At 36.2% G+C, this 27,919-nt stretch overlaps 1 protein-coding gene across 6 annotated transcripts in view; it reads right to left on the bottom strand.

The window, feature by feature from the left end:
* Atp11b (ATPase phospholipid transporting 11B (putative)) overlaps positions 1 to 27,919 on the bottom strand; it is an 88,306-nt gene that overhangs the window by 42,772 nt on the left and 17,615 nt on the right. For all 6 annotated transcript variants that reach the window (XR_005880396.1, XR_005880395.1, XM_021226912.2 and 3 more), the window contains exons 4-15: positions 26,989 to 27,069; positions 22,011 to 22,118; positions 21,610 to 21,738; positions 19,453 to 19,556; positions 15,917 to 15,964; positions 13,674 to 13,738; positions 11,854 to 11,935; positions 6,418 to 6,568; positions 4,844 to 5,041; positions 1,816 to 2,058; positions 1,139 to 1,314; positions 545 to 613 (exon numbers count right to left, since the gene is read on the bottom strand). Coding sequence is in view for 4 of the 6 variants with exons in the window: in XM_021226912.2 (XP_021082571.1) it covers positions 545 to 613; positions 1,139 to 1,314; positions 1,816 to 2,058; positions 4,844 to 5,041; positions 6,418 to 6,568; positions 11,854 to 11,935; positions 13,674 to 13,738; positions 15,917 to 15,964; positions 19,453 to 19,556; positions 21,610 to 21,738; positions 22,011 to 22,118; positions 26,989 to 27,069 (1,454 nt within the window). In the remaining 2 variants the exon portion in view is untranslated. The remainder of the gene's footprint in view (positions 1 to 544; positions 614 to 1,138; positions 1,315 to 1,815; positions 2,059 to 4,843; positions 5,042 to 6,417; positions 6,569 to 11,853; positions 11,936 to 13,673; positions 13,739 to 15,916; positions 15,965 to 19,452; positions 19,557 to 21,609; positions 21,739 to 22,010; positions 22,119 to 26,988; positions 27,070 to 27,919) is intronic.

Consider the following 27,919-nt stretch of genomic DNA (forward strand, 5'->3'; position numbering starts at 1 on the left):
CAATGACCTATGGAATCTCAACCCAAGAGTGTTTAATATAAATATATTAGCATATTCACTAAATAGCAAACTAAAATACAGCATATAAAACTGACAGTACTCTAGAGAAGAGGGTAACAAGTGTTTTACAGAGAATCAGATAGTATTTTAGACATTAAAGACATCTGCTGTATATTAGGACTTATTCTTGCATGCAAGGCAAGTGTTCTACTATTAAACTAAACCCCTGGCGTTTCTTTTCCTTTTTAATTTTGAGATAGGGTTTTACTAAATTTCTTGGGCTAGCCTCACTCTAGGGCCTAGGCAGGTCTTTAATTTGTGATCATCTGGATATAGCCTCCATGCTACCAGAATTAGTTAATATTTCTCCTTGTCTCCCTTACTCTTTTTCTTTCTTAAACAACTCTAAATGCAATCCGACATACCTCATAAGCTACGTACAGAAACAGACTGGAGGGCAGAACTGAACTATATGCCATAATTTGCTGATTTTTATTCTATACTTATACTTAGTATGGACTACAACATATTTGGAAGAATTTACCTTTCCAGTTTTCCAAGTACTTTAACCTCCATAGTTTCTTCAGAAATGCCTACAAATATAATACCAGCTCTAGGAATAAGAGGAACAGAGAATTAACAATATTTAAAGGAAGATATTTCATATTTCACACTATACCTTTATAACTTGAACAAAGTTATAAACACATTAATTGATAAGATGTATTTACAGCAATGCCTTTGAATAATATGACACTATTCTTAAGAACTTGACAGGTCAGACTACATCTAAAACAATGCAAAGTATTTTCACAAGTTCTATCACACAAAATTCATACTAAACACTTTTTAAAAGATCATTACAAGCAGGGTGTTGGTGGCGCACGCCTTTAATCCCAGCACTCGGGAGGCAGAGGCAGGAGGATCTCTGTGAGTTTGAGACCAGCCTGGTCTACAAGAGCTAGTTCCAGGACACAGCCTCCAAAGCCACAGAGAAACCCTGTCTTGAAGAACCGAAAAAAAAAATCATTACAAAAACTTAAATTTACATTTGAGAACTTTATATGACAGTTCTCTAAAGCTCTAACATTTATTTCAAGAGTATTCTCCGAGGATCAGAAAAACCAGTCTCAATCACCTTGCTGCAGCTTCCACGAGAGCCTTTTCATCTGGTGAAGATGCATAGTACTCCAGCTGTGCAGGTGCTAGGTTGGACTGCCAGGGACCATCACCGATGCCATCAGTTTGAACATTGCTGATCTGTACAGTATGGCAAAGACTGACTGCTTTAAAGAAGAGGTCATGTTCTTTGACCTGTAGAAACATAACATTCATGATCGAAGCACATTCCCAACACCATATAGGAAACCAGACATAAGACCCTGAGAGCTAAAACAATAGTGCTAATGACCTGGAGTGCCTGAGTAAGAGATGCAAATTTTGGATTTCAACTTCTTATTATTTTAGGAGCCTTTGGTATAACTGCATTTTTTGAAAGTCTAAACAAACTGCAAGCTAGGGAGGCTATGTTCTTGTGAAGAAGTAAGGTCTTAAACATAACAAAATATGTACTTTTTCTCTTTTCCACTTCAAGACAGTAACGGCATTTACTAACTAGTGAGCCAAGTCATTTAAGATGCTAAAGACGAGGTAAACTGGGCTTGAACTATAGTCTCAGAATAATATTTTGTGACAACAAATCAAGACATTTATTTCAAATACATGCTTCTTGCTTCACTGATAGGAATTTCCTGAGTCCATCTATTGAAGAGAATTCATAGGAAAACCATAATAACTAATTTGAAAATTGCTTACTAGTTCAGTTTCACTTTCAGGACTGGTTCTAAAAGAAGAACTGGCTGTGACATGTGCTGAGTTGTTGAGATGGGATAAACTACCAAGAAAAGGTAAGTTTCCTTCTGTGGAGTCTGGGGTTGGTCCTTCAGGTACAAGTCTACCATTGATTTCTTGGTATTTCATGCCATTAATTGAACACTCTCGAAATTGCATCTCATTTTCTGTCAGTGTTCCAGTTTTATCTGTAAACACATATTCCACCTAGAGAAACAGAAAACAAAAGAAACCTTTGTGATCATGGGTCAGTATTGAACAAGAAAAACTTTCTCCTGTTTTCTAATGTCTAGTCTATTAACATCAATATACCAAGGCTGAGAGTCTTACAATCTAATAAGTTATTATTGATGTAATAAAAATAAAACAATAAAAATATTCAAAATTTACATACATCTTTTGGTACATGTTAATTTATAAGATATTTCATGTCTATCTCTTGGTTATTTAAAATAGTATAATTTGACACTCATCATTGAAGTAAGGGTAGAAGGAAGGCTTACTAACTTAGAAAGTGAATAGGGGCCAGGAGAGAGGGTATAAAAACAGGGAAAGAAACAAAATAATGACAACAACAGAAGACATTAGGGATGAAAAGTAGTCAATAAAGGACAGAGGAAGTTAAGCTGAGGGCAGGAAACAAATACAGAGAAAAAATGTTTAAAATAATGTGTTTTAAATCCAAGAAAATTAACTCTGAAAGAGAAGGATACAACAGTGAAGTTGATAACAACACTAAGATGAGGATTTGATGACTGTAAGGACGTGGGAGAAGCCTTTTTTAAAAAGGGAGGCAGTGGGACAGGAGACAAGAACAACTGCTGTGCCAGCAGGAAGAGCAGGCCCGCGCCCTGAGCGAGCAGGGAAGATCCATGGGGCTTGCTGCTGCCTGCCAACCAGCTGAAAACTTCAAGCTCCAGGTTCACAGAAAAGTTCTGTCTCAAAAGGAACAAAGTAGAGATTGACAGAGAAGGACCCTCGCTGGTCTCCACAAATATGCAAACAGAATGCACCCCCCAACATCTCTCTCTTTCTCACAGACACATACACAATAAATATACACACATACACTTGTATACAAAACAAAAATACAACTAAAAAAAGGAAAGGACAATAGCCATCACAAGAAAAGCAAAACAAGCTACAGATCAGTATTTCTCATGAATATGCACATAATGAATACTAAGTCCAAAATACATACAAAAGATTATTTATCATTGAGTATATGAGACATCTCAGGAATCCAATTATTAACTTTCTGTGCACAAATTACCAGACTGAAACATGTCCTTTATTCTATTAGTAAAATGACCATCTCAACAGATATAGAAGAATCAATTGATAAAAATTCAATAATATTTATGATAAAACCACTTAGCACACTATAATAAAAGCTTCTTCAAAACTTGGTAATATCACAGAGTGATTTCCTCTTATAAGAAGAGATAGAAGACAAGATTGTCTGTTCTCATATGTTTTATTCAACATTGTACTGAAATTTCTAGATAGAAAAAAGAAAGCCAATTATCCGGACTGGAGATCAAAGAGACAAAGTTATCTCCATTTGCATACCAAAATACCTTGTATATATATCATCCAAGGGAATCCACTTAAAAATATATTAGCACTAATAAGTTCAGTGAGATTCCATGATAAAAGATCAATATGCAAAATCGAAGAATTAAAGTTGGATAATTGTTCTAACCAAGAAATAAAGAGGGTTAAGAAATTGTATTTTAAGGTCCATACTCTAGGGGACAATACTTGAGACACAGTAGGTCTACTATGTAAAATAATAACTTATTGCATGAGACCCAACATCAGCCTACACATGTAGCCTTAGCTATTGGGATGGCTGAGACAGGAAAATCACTTGAGCTCAGGTTTTTTTGTTATTGTTGAGACAGGGTCTCAATATGTAGCTCTGGCTGTCCTAGAACTCACTATGGAGAACAGGTTGGCCTTGAACTCACAGAGATCCACCTGCCTCTGTCTCCCAAATGCTGCTATTAAGTGTGTGTGCCACCATACCTGGGTCAGTTCAGAAGCTTAAGCATAGCTTGGGCAACAAAAAAAAAGGGCCCCATCTCAAAAAGAAAACAAAAATGGCCAATAAACTACTTACACATGGGGTTGGGGTGGGCAGATCCTAGATTAACTGTAGTGTTTGAATACACAGAGAGATGGTGAATATATTTATGAAGACTTGTTTGAGGCATATAAAACTAAGCAAGAAACAGAATTAACCCCAGGGGAAATAAAATGCATAAAGAAAATATAATTATGGTATTATGAAGAACAAATGAGGAAGTAAGAGTTTGGAAACAATATTATGAGTTTATATTAACACATATATTAATACAGACTCATAATATATATATTATATGTTATTATGTTTTATATATATATATATATATTTATTTATTTATTAGATGTCAAATTATAACACCACCAGAGTAGGCAAAGTGGGAAGTTTTGGGGTATATGTACAAAATGGTAAGGAAATAGTTGCTCCCCCACTTTTAATAGTTACTTTATGTTTTGAAAATTATGTGCTTGCCTGTGTGTCTCTGAGTGGGTAGTGCACACGAGTAAAGCTGTTTGTAGAAGCCAATGGCATTAGAGCTCCTGGAGCTAGAGGGAGAGGTAGTTTTGATTCACACCCAATGTGAGTGCTAAGAACCGAACTGAAGTTCGCTTAAAGTATGCACTCTTGACCTCTGAGTCATCTCTCTAGCCCCAGCTATAGCTTTATATTCCATAACTGATACTGTCTAAAAATTTTAAATCATGATAAAATATCATAAAGAAATATAGTGGTAAATATTGTATAATGGTAAATAATGGAAAAAAGACATTAATAAATAACATGAAAATAAGAGCTGAAGGAAAGTAAAAGGTGTTTTGGTATAAGCTTTATAATATTTTCAATTATATCAGTCTCTTTACATGTAATTCTCTGATAAAAAGACAATATCAGGATCATCTTCACCTGTCCAAGCTCTTCATTTAGATCAGAAGTATTGACTTGAGCTTTCTGATCTGACTCTTCATGATACAGATCAAGATCCCAGCCAATAAAAAACGATCCAAGAAATTTCTGCATTTCAACTGTCACATACAGAGAAATTGGAATGATGAAATTGTAGAGTACCAAAAAAGCAAGGAAATCAGAAATAAATCTCAGAATCTAGAAAAAAAGAGAGAGAAATGATTATTTGATGACAAAATACATGAAAATTATCAGAAAGTTCTTGTCTAAACTATCAACTATATTCTCAGGTAAACTAATATCATGACTTGAAATTCCTTGATTAAACTGTTTTAGTATTGCATTTCCTCTGCTTACTTATTCCCACAGCTCAATTTGTTACTTTTCGGAAGTTACCTAGCATGACGAAAACACCAAATTATAACCAGTCTCTGTGAAGTGTGCCAGCCACCCTACTACTCTTCAAAGGTCACAGCTGACTAAGCCATGAGTACAACCTAAGACATACTGGAACGCAATTTCAGGGAGAACGGTTAAGGAGCAGAACTGAAGAACACAGACTATATGGATAGACTATAGCAATAGTACAGCATAGCTGCCTTTTAATATGCATTCTGTGGAGCTTAAATGATACTGGTAATAGGGTCCTATACTGATCTGCTTTCTGTGGAGCTTAAATGACACTGGTAATAGGGTCCTATACTGATCTGCTTTCTGTGGAGCTTAAATGACACTGGTAATAGGGTCCTATACTGATCTGCTTTCTGTGGAGCTTAAATGACACTGGTAATAGGGTCCTATACTGATCTGCTTTCTGTGGAGCTTAAATGACACTGGTAATAGGGTCCTATACTGATCTGCTTTCTGTGGAGCTTAAATGACACTGGTAATGGGGTCCTATACTGATCTGCTTTCTGTGGAGCTTAAATGACACTGGTAATGGGGTCCTATACTGATCTGCTTTCTGTGGAGCTTAAATGACACTGGTAATAGGGTCCTATACTGATCTGCTTTCTGTGGAGCTTAAATGACACTGGTAATGGGGTCCTATACTGATCTGCTTTCTGTGGAGCTTAAATGACACTGGTAATGGGGTCCTATACTGATCTGCTTTGTTGTCTCCTGAGATTAAATGTTTTCTACTACATACATTTTAATTCAAATGGAAATTTAGAGAATGATTTTTTACCAAAATTGCAGGTTAAATTCTTGGTACATCAAAACTGTTAAGACTTCTTGAATTATTCAGACATGAATGAAAATAAAGATTTTCTTTAATTCATTTATAAGGTACAATAAATTATTTTTAAAGCCCTGAATTTGTAATACTGAAGTGGAACGCACATGTACTGACATATAAATTTTTGTGATCTAATTATTCAAGCCACGCTACTAGGAACACACAAAACTGTTGTCCCTAAACTGAAAGTACACCACTGCTAACACATTGATTGCTCTTCTGGAAAGACATCTTGCCAATACCAATGTTGTGATAAGACGACAGTGGTCCTTTGCATCAAATTAGCAACTATCCCCAAGTTTCCATAAGGTTAAATTACAATAACACAAAATACCTTACTACTATTTCTTTGATGTTCTGTTTTTTGGTTATACCAAGGTTCATCCCATTTTTCTTCAGCTTGCCAGGTATATTTCAAGATAGTACTGATGATGGCCTCAGAAACAAGGATTATTAGATAAATTATTAAAAATGTGTTCATTGATCTAAAACAAGGAAAAGAATATAAACATATCAGTACATTCTATGCTCATTTGATTAGAAATTAATACATATATTAAATATATCAAAACATATAATAGTTTATTATAGCTGTTTTAAAAGACAGTTTTTATTCCTTTTGTGATGGCCATTAAATAAACATAATTACCAGCAACCCAGTTGTAAAACCTATGAATCATACAGACAGCAAGATACATTCTAAAGTACAATGATGGCACTTCTATCTTGGGGGTTACCAGCAACCATCTTAATTGGACTTATGGCCTGCTCAACAGGAGGGAATTCATATCTGGTACTACACACATTGCCATCTGTAGCTTATTAGGTCATGACCCTAGAGAAGAACCATTTTCCTAAACCAGTATTATTTCCAGCTTCATTCTAAATACCTATCCTTACACGCACAGTAAGTGTAGCTCTCACCTCTCATCAAAGATGCTTTTTTTTTTTTGCAGCAGACAGAGAGAGTAACAGAAACCCACAACTGGTCAAAATGCAAAGAACAACTGACCATGAGATGGCCCAGCTCCATTTGGTACATTTACAACACAACTCCTATGTCTAAAGCTCAGGGACACATTGCAGAAGGCAGAAAAAATGTTAAGAGCCAGAGGACCAGGACATCCACTGTGAGACAGTGTTGGATAACAGTTTACTTTGAGACTGAGAGATTCCAAACTGCAAGGAAGTTCCTTAAGCAGAAAAGGAAACAACTTAAGACAACATGTGCCTTTGCCTACATCTTCATGAGACACTCTCCTTCTTGAATACATTATATCGTATTAAATCTTTCATCAATACTACTACTACTACCATTGTGTGTGTGTGTGTGTGTGTGTGTGTGTGTGTGTGTGTGTGTGTGTGTGTGTGTGTGGTGTGTCTGGAATCAAACCAAGACACAGCACTTCCTAGGTGAGTGTTTCAACACTGAACTAAATTGCCAACCCTTTGCTCTATTTTCAAATGTTTAATTGAAAAACCGCTCCTTCCTGTCTTAACTGCTTTAGTTTATATTCAACATTCTCTTATTTAAATCTAAAATTAGTATCACAGTCCCAACTATCAGCAGTTAGACAACAACTCCAAATCATTACCCCTAGCATTCTGAGGAGTTTCCTCTATCTGTTAGGAACATTAGCTCAAGCCAAACTGGGATTCTTAGCTTTGACACTAAAAATAATTCAAGACTAGCCAGTATAAAAGGAAATCTGGAGATTTTATTATATTTATTAAAGTCTTTACCCTGTCTTGAAAAACCAAAAACAAACAAAAAAAGACTTCAAACACAAACGTGAAAACAAGAGTGTTCAGAAAGAAAGTCTTAATATAGAATTTTTCATTGTTGACTGGAAAGTCTAAAGGGAGAAGAACTGCATCTCAGAAAACCTAATGCATAACAGATATACACTTAATATATATTTATAGACTGAGTCTTCTCAAGCAGAAATCAGTATATAGTTTCAAAGTGTCTTACAGCTCATGACTAAGACTTTATAATAATACCCTGGTGAACTTTTATAAATAGTAATACCCTGGCAAATTCTGATTATGATGGTATTAACTCATAGATACTCCCTCCTCCATGTCTATTATTATAACAAGCTTTCTATTTCAAGTTTCATACATCAAAAGTATGCACTCCTTCAGGTTTTGATGCTAGTTTCACCTGTGTACTACAAGGCTCAGTAGGTACTGCTGAAGCAACAGATTCAACTTTAAATTTTAAATCTTAAATTTGAAAACATAAATTTGATATGAAGAAATGTTTTATCACCAAAAACTCCAGACTACTATAGAGATTCACAATTATATCAACTGATACATCTGCAAACTGATCTCTACACATAAGGCTCAGGGAACACTGAAGGTGGGGGGGGTGGAAAAGTTCAAAGAGCCAGGGACCAGGATGTCTGCTGCTAGATAGTGGCCCCAAGACATGACATGGAAAATGCACCCATGAACTCTCAATAATATGACTGCCTGAACAAGACTGCATAATAACATTAGTTGCCATTCCAACATGGATGAGGAGAGTTCCCATGGATCTGCTCCTACCTGGTCAATGGCTGTTGAGAGGGGAGAATCAGTTTCTTGCAGAGCTAGGACCCCATATAGGTTATCGAGTTGCAAATGGTCAGCCCTGCACACGTGCACATACAGGCCACACTAAATGGGCTCAATAGGTAAATGCATGCGTATAATCTAAAAAGAGGCATTCGCAATAAACAAAGAAACTTCAAACATAAAGTGAACGCAATATGAATCTTCATGTGCACCACACACCTTCACCAACTGTCAACATGCTACCATTCTTATTCCATTTATACGCTTCCATTCCAATTACACATTTAATTTTTTTCTGTGGTTCTTTTATCTTGCCATTTCATAAATAGCTTTTTAAAGAACTCCCTGACTTGTAATATTTGAAATTTCGGACTCACAAAGAGCTGTAAAATCAGTGCAAAGAATTCCATAAACTCTCAGTATTTTTCCCACCTCCTGCCTCCTCCCCACCTTTTTAAAGAGTAATGATAGGGATCACACCCAGACACTTATGCTATGCCATGTACTCTACCACTGGGCTACATCCCCAATTCAATGGTGGCATCTTATGCAGCTGTGGCACATTATCAGAACCAGAAAAGTAACATTGGGATGTTCCAGGAAATAAGATCTGATTAAGATTAAAATTTACAAAACCTCATCTTACTGGTATGAAATCAATTCCACATACAGATTAACTGTCATTATAAAGAACTGTCCCATCATCACTTTTTAATAATACTTTAAGGACCAGCATGGTAGCACATGCATTTAACCCCAGCACTTGGAAGGCAGAGGCAGGTAAATTTCTGAGAGTACAAGGTTAGCCTGGTCTGCATAGTGAGTTCCAGGTTATCCAGGGCTACATAGACTCTGCCTCAAAAAAATAAACACTTCTATGCATATGAGTGTTTTGCATGCATATTATGTGTGTACACCACATGTGTGCCTGAAGTCCGTGGAGGTCAGAAGAGGGCGTCAGATCCCCTAGAACTAGAGTTATAAATGGCATGTGGGTGCCAAGAACCAAACCAAGTCCTCTGCAGTATCAACAAGTATTCTTAACCACTGAGCTGACTCTCCAGCTCCCATCACTCTTCACCTTTTCACTCACCCCATACTGAATCTGTCCCCTGGCAGCAGTAATTCATCCCCAACCTATACAGTTTTACAATTTTGAAAATGTTCTGCAACTGGAAACGTACAGCTATGCAATCTTTGAACTTGGCTTTTCCACCAAGCATACAATTTTGTAGCTTCTTCTGGATGATGCATATACTAGAACTTTTTCTTGCTGAATAGTGAGCTATGTCATAGTTGTACCAGACTTTCTGTTCAACTATTACCCATGTATGAACAATGGGATGCTTTCCCAGACTTTTGCTGTAATAAATAAAGCTGCTAGGGAAAGAAACTGTAAAATTATCTTCCAAATTGGGAACACCATCATTTGACATTCTTACTAACAATGTATGGGATCTAGTTTCTCTACCTCCTCCTAGCACTTATTATTTCTACTCTTTCGGTCTTGTTCCTTAAACAGTGAGGTAGCCTTACTGTGGTTGTGATATGATATTTAGACAATTTGATGTTGATTAGATTTGATTAGACGTGAACATCTCTCATCTGCTCACCTGACACCTATAGCTCCTCTGATAAAATGTGATTCGTGTTTTGGTCCCATCTAACTGAATGTCTGTTACTGTTTGGTTTAAGTTTGTGACATTTTCCCCCAGTCTATAACCTCTCTTCATACTTTCAAGTGAGTTTGAGAGCATTTTTAATTTAGATGAAGTTTAATTCATTAATTTCTTTATTCAGGAGTTATGCTTTTTGTCTAACAATTATTGCTTGCTTAAGTCCAGATCCTAGAGATTTGTATGAATAAAGTCTTTACAATTCTGTTTCATATTTAATTCAATCATCATTTTTGGATGGTAGAGACTGAGCCCATGGCCTGGTACATGCCCTCTAATTAGCAAAAACTCTCTGTTCCCTCACCTTTATTCAAAAGTTCCCCCTGGGTATTATAAATAATGGGTTTCAGAGTTTATAGCTTTCCACATTCCTCAGAAGAGTGTTGATTTTTGTTTTAGTGAGCAGTTAACTTTAAGCACCTAATGTCACTGCAATTTGGTCAAAGTAAAATTCTCTCTTCTTCCAGAATTCTCTGAATTCTATTGTTTGTTTCTTGTCAACTTGAACCTACAGTTTTATCAGTCATACAAGAAAATCTGGATAGCTTCTATGTACACATTTTCAAGTCAAGTCCATTATTTCCTATGCTGTCTTACATATCTTCCCCCAACTTTCTAGGTTCTCGTCTAGCTTCAACCCAGTAAAGAAAGAAAACATTTTCCCCATCTTATTTCTTCTACTTCCCTCCATTTGTCTTCAGGATGGGACTTCCAGTTTTGACCTGCTTTTGGTCATTCTCTATTACCAGTAGCCCAGGGTAGCCTCAAACTCATGATTTTTCTGTCTTTGCCTTCCTTCCTAGTATTAGAATTACTGGGGTGCTCTTACCATGCATAGTCCAACATTACTCGTGTGGTTGGGTGTGTGTGCCTGTATGTGGGTTTGCATGCCTACATAAACAGGTATGTATTATATACAAGTTTAAGGTTGGTATGTTCCTCTCTTGATCTGCACTTTATATTTCTGCTAGAGTGGCTGACAGGGATCTACGTGTTTCTACCCAGGAGGTTACAGGTTCACGCTACCACAACCAACCAGTTTTCTAAGTGGGTGATAAGGATAGGAACTCAGGTCCTAATGCTTGTACAGCAAGTATTTTACTCAGAGCTACTTACTTCCTCATACCCTACACTATATTTAGTCATATTTTAGTACTTACTAATAGTACTTACTAATGCTAAGTATACAAAACATAAGACATTATCCTTATCCAGTAAGAATATCATTTTGTGTATGCAATATGAAATACCTTTTTAAAGGATTTATTTATTTTAATTTTATGTATATGAGTGTTTTGCCTGCATGTGTGTAACTGCACTGTGTGTATACCTAATACCCATGGAGATCCCTTGAAACTGGGATTATAAATGGTTGTGAGCCACCATGTGGGTGCAGGGAACCAAACCTGGGTCCTCTGGAAGAGCAACAGCACTCTTAACCACTGAGTCATCTCTCTAGCTCCTGAAATATCTATTATTATATGTAGGAGTAAGGCACATATATAATTATGTGAAAAGAATTTTCTTACTTTTCTACTGCAGATCGTTTCTGTGACTTGCTCTTGTAATTTAATGCCATCTTAGTTTCCATTCCGGTGTATACAGCCACACCTAGAAAATAAAACTGCTATTTTAAATGCACTCACTAGCACTGTCTCAGTTTGTGTAATCTGTTTTGTTCTTGAGTCTTTTCACAGCTCTTATACACCTGCTAAGCCTAAAATTTTGGTGATCTAGGCATTCAACCTGCACCAAGTCTTGTTTCTCAGTTACAACAAATATTTGGATGAAAGGTATTAAGAGTTGATACTAATGGAATAAAGGGGTAGGAATAATAGATGACCATTGCATACGGTGCTAATGGTGTTAATAACAGTAAAAACAGAAAAACACTTCTGTTAAACTAGAAACCGTGAACCCAGAATGCCAGAATCTGGAGTCTACATGTCTCCGTAAGTACTGAAGAGTAACATCAATGTCTTTCAGAGTAAACCAAGTAAGCGCAGAGAAATGCCATGTGAGACCCTGAGATGATAGAGTGTGGTCATAATAGTGGGACTAAACCTATGATCCAAAACAAATTAGGCAAGATAAAACTGTAAATGTTCCTTCAAATTCCTAGAAATAACATAGGACCGATCAATTGCACCATTTTAGTTAGCATTTGACCTGGAATTTTGAAGACAAAAATCAAAATGGCACTAAAATTATGCAATTTTGAAAAAAAAAAACCTCAGAATGTAATGACAGAGAACAGGATGCTGACACAAACAATAGATTCAGCTAAAAGCATCCAAAGACCCAAATGCTTCTAAAACTACATAATTTGGACCCCTACTTTAAAGTAATAAGAACAAAAAGCATTATTCCTGCAAAGTCATATAAGATTCAGTGTCCCATGAGAAAATTTAAAAATCATGGAGGTTTAGTATGATTTCTGATATCAGAACATTGTTATAATTTTTTAAAAATGGTGGCAAAATTCATGTAACATACAATTTACCAGCTAACCATTTAACATGTATAGTTCAGTGGTGATAACACATTCACAATTTTGTGAAGTCATCTCTTCTATCTAACTAGAGAATTCTTTAATCCCTTTTTTGAAAAATGCTGGACCCATTAAGTATCTATCCTACTTTCTATTCTCTAACCCATGGAAGTCATTTAGTGCATCATCACTATGGATATACCCATGTGAAGTATCTCAAATGAAGGGAGAATATAATCTGTGGCCCTTTCTGCCTGGTTTCTACAGGGCAAGAACACCATTAGAGCTCTTCTTTTTGAGAAATAAAGTGTATTTCCCCAATAGTACCGGTTCCACATTCAGAGCTCAGTAAGAATTTGTTGGATACATAACTATGTGACTGAACGAGTCTGCAATTATTAATTCAATTGAAGAATAACATAACAGAATTGAAGAAGTGTTGACTTCCACCATGATACCAAAAAGCATTGACTTGTATCCAAGTTACTTGAAGTACACAAGAATTGTTTTCTTTGTATTCAGCTTCACAAGAATCCATAAACACAGTAAGGGGAGATTCTAGCACTACTCAAAAGGAAAGATCAACAACAACAAAACAATATTAAAACAAACTTTAAAAGAAAATTATTATATATTACATCGATTAAGTAATATTATGCAAATGACCATGAAATGCTATGCTTTTAAAGCTGCTTTACAGAGGCTGGGGATGCTGTTTAGTGCTATACAATGTGCATGCCTACTGTGTGTTACATCCTGAGTTCAGTACCCAGTACCTCAGAAGTAAGAGCAAAGCTTCATCTAAAGCACCAATACAAACCATACAAACAATTAAAAAAAACTTAAGTATGTACAAACCAAAAATTTCTTTTGTATTTTTTAATCTGGCTCCACGAAGCAAGAGACTCTCTGGTCCCAGAGGTCTAAAGAAAAAAGAAACCCAAAAGGCACTAAATATATTAAATTTTCAATTAAATTAAAAGGCATCTTCATTCAGAGGTACTTAACCTATAATTACAACAGTTTTCATACAAAATCAAAATCCCAGCTACTATAATACTTCCTGGGCTAATAATGTTAGTTACTATAACAACCAACATCTGCTTTAGCATTTCAGTAATTTTAATATTAATGGCAGGGTTAAAAAGATTGCTCAGCAGTTAAGAAAGCTGGCTGTTTTTTGCAAAGGACCCCAGTTTGATTCCCAGCACTGATATGGCAGCTCACAACCATATGTAACTCCAGTTCCAAGGGATCTGATATCCACTTCTGACCTCCGTAGGCACTAGGCACTTAAGTGGTGCACAGATACACACTGGCAAAACAGCCATACACATAAAAGGAAAAGTTTTAAATTAAGGCTTGTGACTTAAAAACAAAATTATATATTTAAATACACTCACAAAACAATCAATGTAAAAATTTAAACACAAAATAAAATTAAAAATTAAGCAGTGATTTAAGAAAACTTAGCAGAAGACAAAATTTAAATTTTGTTAGCAAAATTAACTACAGTGCAATCATAAAATTATCATGATATCTGCACAATATAAATGCATGAGTTCTACATAATTAAAATTATGTTATATTACAAAATATAATGTATAAAATATGTTAGTGTTTTATAGGCAAGATCACAAAACACTATCTGACTTCTTGTACTGTACACTTTTCAGGTACAAGCCTTCTTGCTGTTTGAATTTCTCTCCATAAAGGAGATATAAAATGACAAGCAATAACTGCAAAGGAAATTTTATTTTTTCAATGGTAACAAGATGATTAAGAGTTTGTCATGGATAAAAGATCTTTATTTTGTTGAGAGTCCTTAAACTTTCTGAAATGTACAAAAACTATTCAAATCAAATAAAACCTGAATCATTTATAAAAATATCAGCAAACCCAAATACTGTGGGGAAAAAATGTACTGAACAGGAAGGCCAGGCATTTGGGACATGTTTCCCAGGTACCTTTTACTAAAGAGTCCTGCTTGGGAATACTCATCTTTGCTATCCCAGAACTAGTATGGCAGCTAACTACTCAGCAGCTATAAAATACCTGTTTCACTGAAACTGCCCATTCAACATTCATTCCCTTTTCTACTCCCTAGCATGGTATTGGTTCTAACAATAAAAAGAAATGTATAAGAAACTGGAAGATCATGACAGCTTTCAAATAAATGACAATTCAGTAGTTAGCTGCAGTTGTTTCAGTAAACAACACACTTCATTCTTTCAGCCACACAGGAGTGGGTGTCCATACTGCTACGCTCCTTTACCAGACACAATATGTTAGAACACAATTCAGACAATGTATTCACAAAATTTTTGCCATTTCAATATAGAAATAAAAATAATGTAGCCAATACACAATGAATATGTCCCTAGAAAAGAGCTGGCAAAGCCAGATTAAAATAAAAGTTTAATAGCTAATTCTAAGATTGATTTTAAAGTAAGCTTTCAGATCAAAAGTAAAAATGTAATCTCATCCTATTAACAAATCTTTAAACTGACTCAAAGCCTCATATTTAAATGCCAAATTATACTGGGAAAACAGATAAAAAAGACCCCACTAAGAAAAAAAAAAAAACAACAGAAAAATGAGTATAGCAGTTCAGAATTAGTCACTAAGTATTTTAGCCTGTACTCAGTAAAACTTTGAAAGAAAGCCAGCCACAGGACTTACACTTGCTAAACATTACATAAAACATGTATCTTAAAAAAACGAAAACATTTTTGTAGTATGAGGACTGGACCCTGGACTTCACACATGGTACACTTGCTGTACCATATAACTGAACCCCAACTCACTTGACTTTGAGTATTGCAGCTTAGATGTTTAAGCATCTGAATTAAATCTGCAGTGCTTCATTTAAAAGTTGCTACCAAGGGCTATCAAAAAATACAAATATATAAAGCTACATAATTAGTATTATGTCATTATAGGGAGTGTTTCATCTTCACTTGTTACTGCTAAAACTTACTAGCTGGTGGCATGTTTCATGCTTTCCTGTGACATGCTATTTACTTACCTAATCATCTGTTACTTTTGGTCCCTCTATCAGTTTCCAATGACAATAATTAGATAATGTAATTTATTCTTACCTTACAATTTCTTCCATTTGTTGAGTTATTATCATTCGTCCCATAAATCTGTAAGAGAATGTGTCATATCACAAAGATGGATAACATGAAATCAATGGGCAGGATACATTTAGCATTGTTATTCAAATGAAATAAAATCGCTATGTGCGCATGCTTGTGCAGACCTGTGTGCACTCTAGCACTGTCTTATTCTTCTAAGGCAGGGTTCTTCTCCAAGCTTGAAGCCTTCAGTGTTTTAAGCAGGCTACCACCAACCTTCTACCCTCCTGGCTCTGTCCCTCACAGTACTGGTGCTACAGCACAAGAGCTTGTTGCTTGTTCTAGGACACAAATTGCAGTCCTCACCATTGCACCGCAAGCACCAGTTCCTAACCAAACTTGTATGGAAATTTCGTTGTTGTTATTTTTGTGCTGGGGACAAAAGCTAGGTCTTACAGATGCTAGGAAAGCACAAACTAATTGAGCCACAGCTCCAGTACATTCTTTATATAAACAAATCATCCAGTATTAGTACCAAAGTATTTTTTAAGTTAAATTGTAAATTTTAAAAATAAATTTTTATTGTCATCTCTATTCTAGCTATGAAGTAACAAATGAAATCTTTTCTAATTGTCCATGTAAATGTCACACGACATTATTACTATTATTAATCTACTCATCATAACATAAAATACTACATTAAAATGCATACATAAGCCGGGCGGTGGTGGCGCACGCCTTTAATCCCAGCACTCGGGAGGCAGAGGCAGGCGGATCTCTGTGAGTTCGAGGCTGGGCTGGACCGACAGCCTCCAAAACAATACGGAGAAACCCTGTCTCGTAAAAACGAAAAAAAACAACAACAAAACAAAAACAAAAAAATAAAATGCATACATAACTTAGCCAACATTGAATGTTTATGTATTTCTCTATAGTATACTAGTAATGTTCCCTGTGATCTTCAGATCCCTGGAACCAGATGAAATATTTATTAAATCCATTCAACAAATATCCAATGAGCAATTACTCTGTAATAGATAAGTAGTGGAGGTAAAGTAGCAAGTTTAAGCCTGTAGTAAAATCCTGATTTGTTTTAGTTTTATAATGTTTTGTGGTTAAAAGCTAGGATGAATGGCCTATTCCCATAGTGCACTTCCATAGTCTAGATTTTCGGCTCCATTCCACAACTAAAAATACCATAAAGTATACAGTTGATGCAACTACTTCACAGTCAAAAGCAATGAACAAAGCTTCAAGTTAATCTTTAGGTAAAGAGATTTCTAAAAAACATTTGTTATTTTTTGTGTTATGTACATGGGTGCTTTGCCTGCACGTATGTCTACGTACTATATTCATGCATGCCTGATGCCCAAGGAGTAGATGAATTATAGCATTCTCTTGCAAATGTTCCCTAGTGCCCTTCCCATTCCAGGTCCAAATCTTTTATCTGCTGAAGAACTTGACTTCATATTTCTTTCTGATTTCTCATTTTTACTTTCATCAGGTCCTTATATCAGGGAGTGTTGTTTTTATTCTCCTTGTTTCAGAGAAGTTAATGTATCCTGACTCCAGCCTAGACTTTAAATTTAGACCTAATTCAGCAGGTGTTTCCCTGAACACCTTTAAGAAATGATCCAGTTTTTTTGTTTTTGTTACCAGGCTAAAGCCAGGAAGGACTTTGCTGTCTTTTCCCACACGCGTCATTCCGGCATTGCAGCATGTGTCCAGCGAGTTCTGCCACATCACCCTTCTTGCAGTCCCTCATCCTTTCCTTCAATTCGTTTTTTCCAAAGTACAAACAACTGTGCCATTCTTATTTTCTGATCAGAAATATGAGCTATACACTGGCACACACATACATATTTTACAAACTCATTCTGCTAAAATAAGATGGCAAAAAGGAAATAACAGCTTTGTTGGTTAGGTTTTTATAATATGGATACCAGCTAGAGTCATCTGGGAGGGAAGAGAAACTCAACTGAGGACACGCCTTCATCTGACTGGCCTAAGGCAAATCTGTGGGGCATTTTCTAGATTGTGGACTGATATGGGAGGGCCCAACAGGCTGTGGACAGTTGGTACTTAGCTGTATAAAAAAGCAAACTGGGAAAGCCATGGGGAGCAAGCCCGTAAACACTGTTCCACCATGGCCTCTGCTCCAATTCTGGCCACCAGGTTCCTGCTCTGACTACCCTTCATGACAGACTATAAACTGCAAGATGAAATAAACCCTTTCCTCTCCAAGTTGCTTTTGATCATAGTGTTTATCAGAGAAACAGAGAAGCAAACTAAGGAAACAACCATTAGGAATCTCACTATTTAATACTGTTAATGCTTGGGCGTATATATGTACTCTAGGCTTCACATACATATATTTGAGCCATTAAACCCAAAACAGGGTCATGACATAGGTGTTGCTGGTAACATTTCCTCTCAACTTAATATATCCTATCAAAAGTTATTTACTGGGCTGAGGAGATGGCTTAATAGAGATTGCTATCAAGCATGAGAATCAAACTCCATACTTAATACCTAATAAATCTAGGTCCAGCAGTGCACACCTGTAAGCCCAATGCTGAAGAGACAGGACAGGCAGAACCCTGGAGCTCATTGGCCAGCCAGTCTTGTGCAATTTATGAACTCCAGTTTCAGTAACAGATTCTGTCTCAAGAAATAAGGTGGAAAATGACTGAGGAAGACATTGCACGTTGACCTTTGGTCTCTATAGGCGTGCATACAGGTGCACACACCAACATGAGCACATACATAAGTGCTCGCTCTTTCTTACACACACACATGCATACACAATCTAATATAACATTTTTAATTGGTACCTTTTGCTTATAATGCCATCAAATTTTGCATTCTGTTTCTGACTTTAACTGAAGGCCTCACAAATATTACTACCACATCAGATAAGAGTTTCATTTTAAGGGCCAACACAAATGTGTTATGAGAAAAGGCACTTGCTGCGAAGTTTGATAACTTGAGTTTCTTTCTTTCTTTCTTTCTTTCTTTCTTTCTTTCTTTCTTTCTTTCTTTCTTTCTTTCTTTCTTTTTGAGACAGGGTTTCTCTGTATTGTTTTGGAGGCTGTCCTGGAACTTGCTCTGTAGACCAGGCTGGCCTTGAACTCAGAGATCCGCCTGCCTCTGCCTCCCGAGTGCTGGGATTAAAGGCATGTGACACCAACCCCCAGCGATAACTTCAGTTTCTTAACACTCACATGTTAGAAGGAGAGAACAGACTGCTGAAAGTTGTCCTCTGATCTTCATAAACACACAGTGGCATGCACATCCCAAATACATAGTCACATGCACACAAAATATATAAGATGTAATAAAAATTTTAAGGAATTATTTTTATGTTTATTGGTTACAAAAACCAGGTCTTGTTAATAGAAGCTGAGCTTCTATTAGGATTTTATATAAAATTAATAGATTTTATAAAAGTTAATAAAATAAGTTTTATTATTAAAAATTTAATGAGACTCTATTAACATTTTACTTCTAATAGAAGCTGTTATGTGAAGATGAACTCACCAAATAACACTCCGTACCTGTATAAGTCTGCTTCTGGCTGCTGGCATTCTATCACAGCTATGAGACTGTCCAAGTTGGCAACTGTTTGTAATACTGCTGTTTCTGGAACTGACACATGTGTCTGAAAAAAATAATTAAAAGGATTAACATCCACCTAGATGTGACCTCAAATATCTTCTAGATGAAAAATAGACTGGAGATCACTTGCTAAGACAACAGAGGAGAAACAATTAGAAATAAGCAGGGACAAATGGATTACTGCATTTACTGGGATATGGAATCCATTATCAGACACAACTGTCTAAAGATTCAATATATCCTATTTAGTAGGAGAAATGTGCATTTATCACCCCTCCTTATTAGACTCTGAAAACTGGGCAAATTTATATTTGTTTCTTGACTAAAGATATATCAAGCTGGGCATGGTGGTTCATATCTATAATCATAGTATTTGGGATTTAGTATTGCCAGAATTTGAGGCCAGCCTGGGCTTAAAAAGGGGGGGCATCAAAATTATTAAAAGATTTTATTTTTCTTAAAACATTTTCCATTTCCACTTCCAATATGAACAAAGCCAGGATTAGATTTGTCCTTAAACACATAGTAACATTTTTTTTACTTTATAACTTTTTAAATTTTAAAGCTTACTTGCATACATGCGTATGCATGTCTGTGTATCCATTTGTGCAGATGAGAACAAAGATATCAGATAAGCATGTAATGGAGCCCAGCGTTGACCTGCTGAAATGGGGTCTCTTGCTGAACATAAAGCTTCCCATTTTGGTCTGACTGACTCACCATCAAGCTCCAGGGATCCCCATCCAAACCTCCCCAATGCTAGATCACAAGCATGTGCTGTTGTGCCTAACTTTTTATTGAGTAGATGCTAGGATCCAAACTCAGATGTTCCTACTGTGTAACAAGTACTCTACCAACAAAGTCACTGTCTCAATCCAACAACTTTTGTAATTTTAAAAAAGTTTCAGTAACTTAGAAAAACAGCCAGAACCTGGAAACAACTTAGATGCCCCTCAACAGAAGAATGAAAAAGAAAATGTGGTACATTTACACAATGGAGTAAAAACAATGACATCATGAAATTTCCAAGCAATGGATGGAACCATCCTGAGTGAGGTAATCCAGACTCATAAAGACAAACACAGTATGTACTTTCTTATAAGCGGATGTTAGATGTAAAGCTCCAGAGAAGCTAGGTAAGAAGGGAGATCCTGAGAGGGACACATGTATTGCCCTGGGAAGGGGAATTAGATGAGATCTCCTGGGTAAGGTGGGGTGAGGGAGTGGCGGTAAAGGTGAGGGGATGGGTGGTGAGAACAGGAGAGAAAGGCATGATCAAGGAGGAGAGGGACGGAGTGGGAGAGCAATGAAAGAGATATGTTGGTAGAGAGCTACTATGGGGTTAGGGAGAAACCTGGTGCTAGGGAAACTCCTAAGAATCCACAGGATGACCCCAGCTAAGACTCCTAGCAATAGTGGAGAGGGTGCCTGAACTGGCCTTCCCCTATCATCAGATTGGTAAATATCCAACTACCATCATAGAGATGCACAACCAAGCACCAGGCCAAGCTCCAGGAATCCAGTTAGAGAGAGAGGAGGGAATATATGAGCAAGGGAGGTCAAAATCATGATGGAGAACTCTACAGAGACAACTGAACCAAGTTCATGGAAACTCATGAACTCTAGACTAACAGTTGTTGAGCCTTCATGGAACGGAACTAGGCCCTCCATATGTGGGAGTCACTTGTGAAGCCTGGGCTACCTGATGGGCCCTTGGCAGTAGGACCAGGATCTATTTATTTCTGGTACATGAACTGGCTTGTTGGGGCCCATTCTCTATGGTGGGAAACCATGCTCAGACTTAATGCAGGGGGGGCTTTGTTCTACCCCAACTTAACATGCCTGACTTCGTTGACTCTCATGGGAGCCCTTGCCCATAAGGAGTAGATGGTCTGGGGGTAGGAGGAAGGGTGGGAAGGGTAACTATGGTTGGAATATAAAATGAAATTAAAGTAAAGAAAAAGAACACAACCAATAAAAACAAAAAAAAAACCACTTTATCACAACAAACTTAATAACATCACCAACAGGAAATACAAGAAACATTAAGCATTATAATCATCCAGAGCCATATGAAAACATATACACGAACAAACCTTCAGGTTTGTCTCTCCATCCAAACTAGCAGTTGTAACATGACATGACCCATCAAGTCGATCTGAGGACAGAAGCACCAAATCTGCAGGAAAAATTTCATCTTTGGCTATACGAACAATATCACCCACCTACAAGAAAATAGGAGAAAAGTGATTATACACACTTTAAAAGGCAAGGATTTGTTTTCATTCTGTTCTAGATAGGTGGCTTATCACAACATATTTTAGTTTGCGTGTATTTTTTGCAAAAACTCAGGGGCTCGAGCATGTGAAGCACACAGGTGTTTGACATACACAATACACACAGAGAAATTTATAATATATATAAAAATACATATAGAAAATCAAGACTAAAACTATGAATCCAAAATGCAATTTCATATGATTTTCCATATACATACCCGAATGTTTTTCGATCTAGTCTTTACAAGTCCACCACTTCTAACAACATAAACAGGAGCTCCATTGACTTCATTATCTGAGTTATGGCGCAACCAGTCTTCATAGCCCTATAAATAAAGAAGAAAAATTATCATACCAGAATATTTTTAAAGATACTTTATCAAATAAGAAAACACACACACACACACACACACACATACACAAACACACAATATAGTTTCCTAGTCACTTTCACCGTCCTCTCAACAAGTCCACTCCTCTGTGATGTCCTCTGTGTATGACCCACTCCCTTTAATTCTGGTTGCTGGCATGGGCATGAATGTGTCTTTGTGTGTGGGGGGGGGTGAAATAAACATCTGTCCTTATATCCATGGATAAACATCACCTCACCCCTCATCAAGAGAAGAACCTTTCTTTACAACAGAGACCACTACAAAAAACCAAAACCAATTAAAATGCAGAGCTGTGGAGCCCAGTCCCAATGGAGCTACAGAATACCCACCTACCTAACACTTAGGGAACATTGCAGAAGAGGAGGCAGAGAGAGAGTAAGAGCCAGAGGTTCAGGAAATTTGCTTGACATTGTGTCTGCTAAGCAACTTCACAAGCAAACCCATAAAGTCTCACCAGCATGACTGACCAAACATCAGCTGAACATGCCAAACTGCATGGGGAAAAAAAGGCTATGAGGTCGCAACAAAGAACTACAAGCAGGAGAAATTGTCCTCCCCAGGGAAGAGCACACCAGGTAAGAGCTGATTGTCCAGTGACGAACAGTCAACCCTGAAAACATACAAACAAGTACCATCACATGGACTCAAACAGATTATATTTAGAAACATATGTATGCATATATGAATGCAATGACAATGGATGAAAAAGTGGTCATGAATTTGAAGGAGAGTCGGGAGGCATATATGTACGTTTTGGAGGGAGGAAAGGGAAGGATGAAATGTTGTAATTAAAATACAATCTTTTTTTTTTTTTTTTGGTTTTTATGAGACAGGGTTTCTCTGTATTGTTTCGGAGGCTATCGGTCCAGCCAGGCCTCGAACTCACAGAGATCCGCCTGCCTCTGCCTCCCAAGTGCTGGGATTAAAGGTGTGCACCACCACCGCCTGGCAAAATACAATCTTTAAAAAAATGGAGGAAAATAAAGAAAAAAGAGGTAGAAATTATTATTGCACAAAATTATCTTCAGGGTAAGTACCTAAAGTGTAATAGGGTACCCCAGCCCCCCAAAAAAAATCACACCTATTGCTAAGGTTGTTGTTTGCTCTTCACAAACTGATGGTAAGGCCCTAAAGACAAAATTTATGACACTGAACTCAAAGAAGTAGAGTTGGTATCTAATTAGGTCCTCACTCCTACTCACTTACTAGAGTTTATGGTACATGAAAATACTTTGCAATCATCAATATTGCCCAGTTACAAACCCTAAGACATACAACAGACCTGCCTAAAAGATATACTGGTACAACAATGGCACAAATGTTATAAGAATAAGCAACAACATTCTGATTGGATTTAAGGCACACTCAATGAAGTGGAACCTATGCCCTACACTGCTAAAGTAGCCAAGAACCTGACTATAATAACAGCAACAAAATGATTCCTAATGACATACTGCTCTAGCCATGTATCACTGACTTGCTCAGCCTTCATCAATAAAGTTTCTGCTTGCAGTATATGTGAACCAACAGACACTGGACAATGTACAAAGCATGAAAGACTGTGGAGCACTAAATTCTAAATGGGATGTCTTCATCAAAGCCCTCCTGCCAAGGCTCAGGGAGTTTTACAGAAGAACAGGCAGAAACATAGTTAGAGCTGGAGGTGACAAATCAAAACATTGATATCTGTTTTTTGAAGCTCCTCTTCTTTGGAGGAAACATTTTGAGAAAGCACTCTAATATAATATAAGCTATATTATATTGGTCTACTTTAAACTGTAATATGTCAATTTTAGAAAAAGCTGAGAGTTAAGATATCATTTCTGAAGCTATGAAAAAGTTTACTTCCTTTTATAATTCAGATAACTAATAGCAAATCAGTAACAATAAATGTATTATCCTTTTAATGTCAGTTCATAAATTCTAATTCATTTTGCATTTTACTGCTAGACTCATTCAATTCATTGTTTTCATTGAGTAGCTGCTCATTTCACTGACTCTCAATGCTTACAGCAAAGGATCTTTCAGTTACCTTAGTATCATCATTTCAAAAAGTATCTAAGCACTCTTCTAAAACAGACTCAAACGGATGATCCTCCTTGATCATCTTTCAAATTTACCAGAGCAATGTATCTCACAATACATGATTAGAGAAAACACAATATACAATACAGCTGGAAAAGATGAAATTCAACAAGTGAGAAAAGAGCATTTGCCTACTGTAATGCAAAAGCAAAGGACAAACCAGATAAAAGAAGAGAACAAATGAACATTTACTTGGATAATTTCTCTCCAAATTGCATCCTATTGATTCATAGTGATGGACACGTAAACCTGAACAATATATGAAGCCCTTGTGTGTTTATTAAATGATTAAAACTCAGAGACTCTTATTACAAGAATAAATTTGGGGTCCTGAAATCTAGACAGACCAAAAGAAAGAGAATGAATAAATTGCATCAGAACAGATATTCACTTTGAACATTTGCATTTTACTCCTCTTGTCTTTACTGCCTGGCTTTTATTTAAATTTAGTGCTCATCTGCAGCAATGCTACTAACAGAAGTGTGAGGTACTTGCATCCTCTCTTTAGATTATATGTATTTTTTAACCAATTTTGGAAGGTGAAATGTGGTCAATTATTATTATTAAACTTATTTTGAAACTATCCATCCATCATGAGTTTTTCAATTCAGTTAATGGTATCATTTTCTAGTTAAATGCAGTCTACAGTTAGTTAAATATTTATTGGGAGTTAAGGACAAAAAACATTATATTTTATATTTTACTTTGCTTTAATAAATACTCAGTGGGCTTACTCATTCATTTTCTCAGTAAATGTTTATCAAAGCCCTCACACATGAATGGTTGCAGTCTATCACTGACTGAAAACACAAGTCAGTCTCTGCCCTGGGTGTGCTAAATATTTGAATAAAAATGATATGAACAAAGCATATTTAAAAAGGAAATGGAAGATGGTAAACAGCCAGGAAAAGCCAAAGCGTAAGTATTTGAAAAAAAAACAGAAGCTGATTTATGAAATTACCTGGAAGAACCTTTCAAGAAAAGGAGACAGCAAGTCATAAGGCTTTTGTGATAGGAGCATGCTTACTGAGTTTGATGATGAGGTGAGGTGAGAGTGTGGTTAGAAGACATTGAGTACAAGTAAAAATTGTAGGAAGTTAGTTAGGAAGCTGGGCTACACTGGGCATGTCTCCATAGACAACTAAAGACACTGACATTTGATGAGAATTCCCTGAACAGCTTTAAACAGAAGGGTAGCATGAGCCAATGTTAGGAGATCAATTCAACTACTGTATAGAAAGAGAGAGGCTAAAAATAGAAGTAAAGAACTATCAAGAGAATAAATAGCACAATGATCTAGGCAAGGAATGCCAGTCACTTAAACTAATTAGGTACATCTTAAAGGCAGAGACAGAAGCAAAGAACAATACTACCATTAATAAGCTAGGGAACATTAGGAGTAGCATGACTTCACAGGGAAAATACTATGAGTTTTATGTAAGATTTTTGTGAGGTGTTTAAATGGAAATGTACAAATGAGTGTGTGTGTATGTGTGTGTGTGTGTATGTGTGTTTATATGGAATTTTATAATGTAAACTTGAGAACATCAACATAGAGACTGACAAGAAATCACCTAGTGAAAATATAGAAGATAGGCCTAAAGGACAAGTATATGTTACTCTGATGAAATAAATGACAGTTGTAAAACTAAGAAAATATGTAACTGTATGTAGTGATTTGGATGCTTACTGAATTACACAAACAGATCCTAGTCTCCAATAGAAGAGAGAAGAAAGGGAAATTAAATTTGGTGAGCACTAACACTCACATTATCTATGTAACATTAATTCATAGTCTATAGACCCTTATCCTTTATCTTTTCAACCAAAATAAAGCAGGGTTGGTAGAACGCCTCAACAGGTAAAGGCACCTGCTACTTACTAAGCCTGATAACTTAAGCTCAATACTTGGAATCTACATGGTAGAAGGAAGAACAGACTCCAGTGAGTTGTCCTGATTTTTACCAGCACATAAAGGTGTGCACACACATGTACACACATATACACACTGTAACTAATTTTACATAAACAATAGGGAAAACTAAAAGTAATTAATACATCATCACAGATCTGCTAATTATTTATTAATTTCATTTCTCCACCAATCAACATGCCATCCTTAAATATTACAAAGCAGAGGGTTTTAATGTTGTTTAGGTAAGAAATGTAATGACCTCTAGGTCTAGTGAGGGGAATCATCTATCACTGAGACTGGATGTTTTGGGAAGTGGTAACAATATCAATTTGACATTTTAAGGAATTTATTTCTTAATTAACATGCTGGTCCAATATTCTATTTCTCTTATCCTTAATCTTAACGTCAATATATAATCTGGCTCACACACACACACACACACACACACACACATACACACACAAATCAAGAAAACTTGTAAAATTTAGAGGAAGTTCACATCAAAAGCAAATGCTCCACTATATAAACTTACATCCTTTTAACTATACTTCTTTTTAAACATCATTAAAATTACAAAAAAAATACTAATTTACTTCATAAATTAGCCTGTACATATATTTGTTTTTAGGATGGTTCCCATTCAAGACAATAATATATTTTAAATACTGAACTCATTCATGAGTCACAAAGTAAATCTGACACTTTCTTATGTAAACTGTTTCACAACAATTTTAATTTGGAGTGGAAATATTTAAGATTTCGGAGTGAATTTTGGAAGACCTAAGGCAGGAAGTATTAACATACCTGTTTTATGGCGGTTACTGTTATCACAAAGAATAATGGAAGTCCACTGGTAATTGGACTGGTAGGTGTATCAATCATAAGCTACATTTAAAGAAAGAATGAAGAAAATTACATATATTACATTAATACTTAAAGTATTATACTATTGTACAATGTATATAGTTTAGTTTACAACTTCACTTCTTGGCTACTTCAAAGGTGTGGTAGAGTCTTTCAATTGTATACTTATATACTGCTACACTAACTCAGTTACTATCTTTTATTTTCTGAGACAGGATTTTGCTACATGCACCCCTGCAAAATTGAACTACTGTTGATCCCCTGTCTTTGATGCTCAAGTACTGGGATTATAAAGGATGTACCACCATGTATAGGCATGTTGCTTTAACAGTTCTTAAGTTCTTCAATATTGCCTATGAGTAGAGCCACAAATGGATCTTATCTCATTTCATATTTCTTTGCACATCCTACTAACTATATGCTGAAAAGTCTACCAGCAATTTTAACCCAGGATTTAGGATGAACTGAACCCCAGAGAAAGAGAACTAGGAACAGAACATGGAAAATGATTTTTCCTACAAGTGGCTTTGTTAGACCCAAAAGAATCGGAGGAAGAGAGCTAGGAAACCGGTGCTGTGGTTATAAGTCATAATGAAGTTTCTACAAGTTGCTGAAGAAGTACTTGCAGTAATTACATAGGTTAGTAAGAACACAAATCTTATGATTTATTAATTTCCCTTAACTCTGACTCAGCCAATTAAATTTGCTCCATTCTATATGTATGTTGATTTTAGCAATTTGACAACTGCATACATTGCACGTGAATACAGTTAGCATAGTTTCATTTTCCAAGAAAACCACTAGATGCTCTAGTGATATAAAATTAGAAGTTCCTTCTCCATTCATTAAGAAAAGCATTTTAAACTAAATG

The sequence above is a fragment of the Mesocricetus auratus genome, unplaced genomic scaffold, assembly GCF_017639785.1.
Source record: "Mesocricetus auratus isolate SY011 unplaced genomic scaffold, BCM_Maur_2.0 Super-Scaffold_100011, whole genome shotgun sequence".
NCBI lineage: Eukaryota > Metazoa > Chordata > Mammalia > Rodentia > Cricetidae > Mesocricetus > Mesocricetus auratus.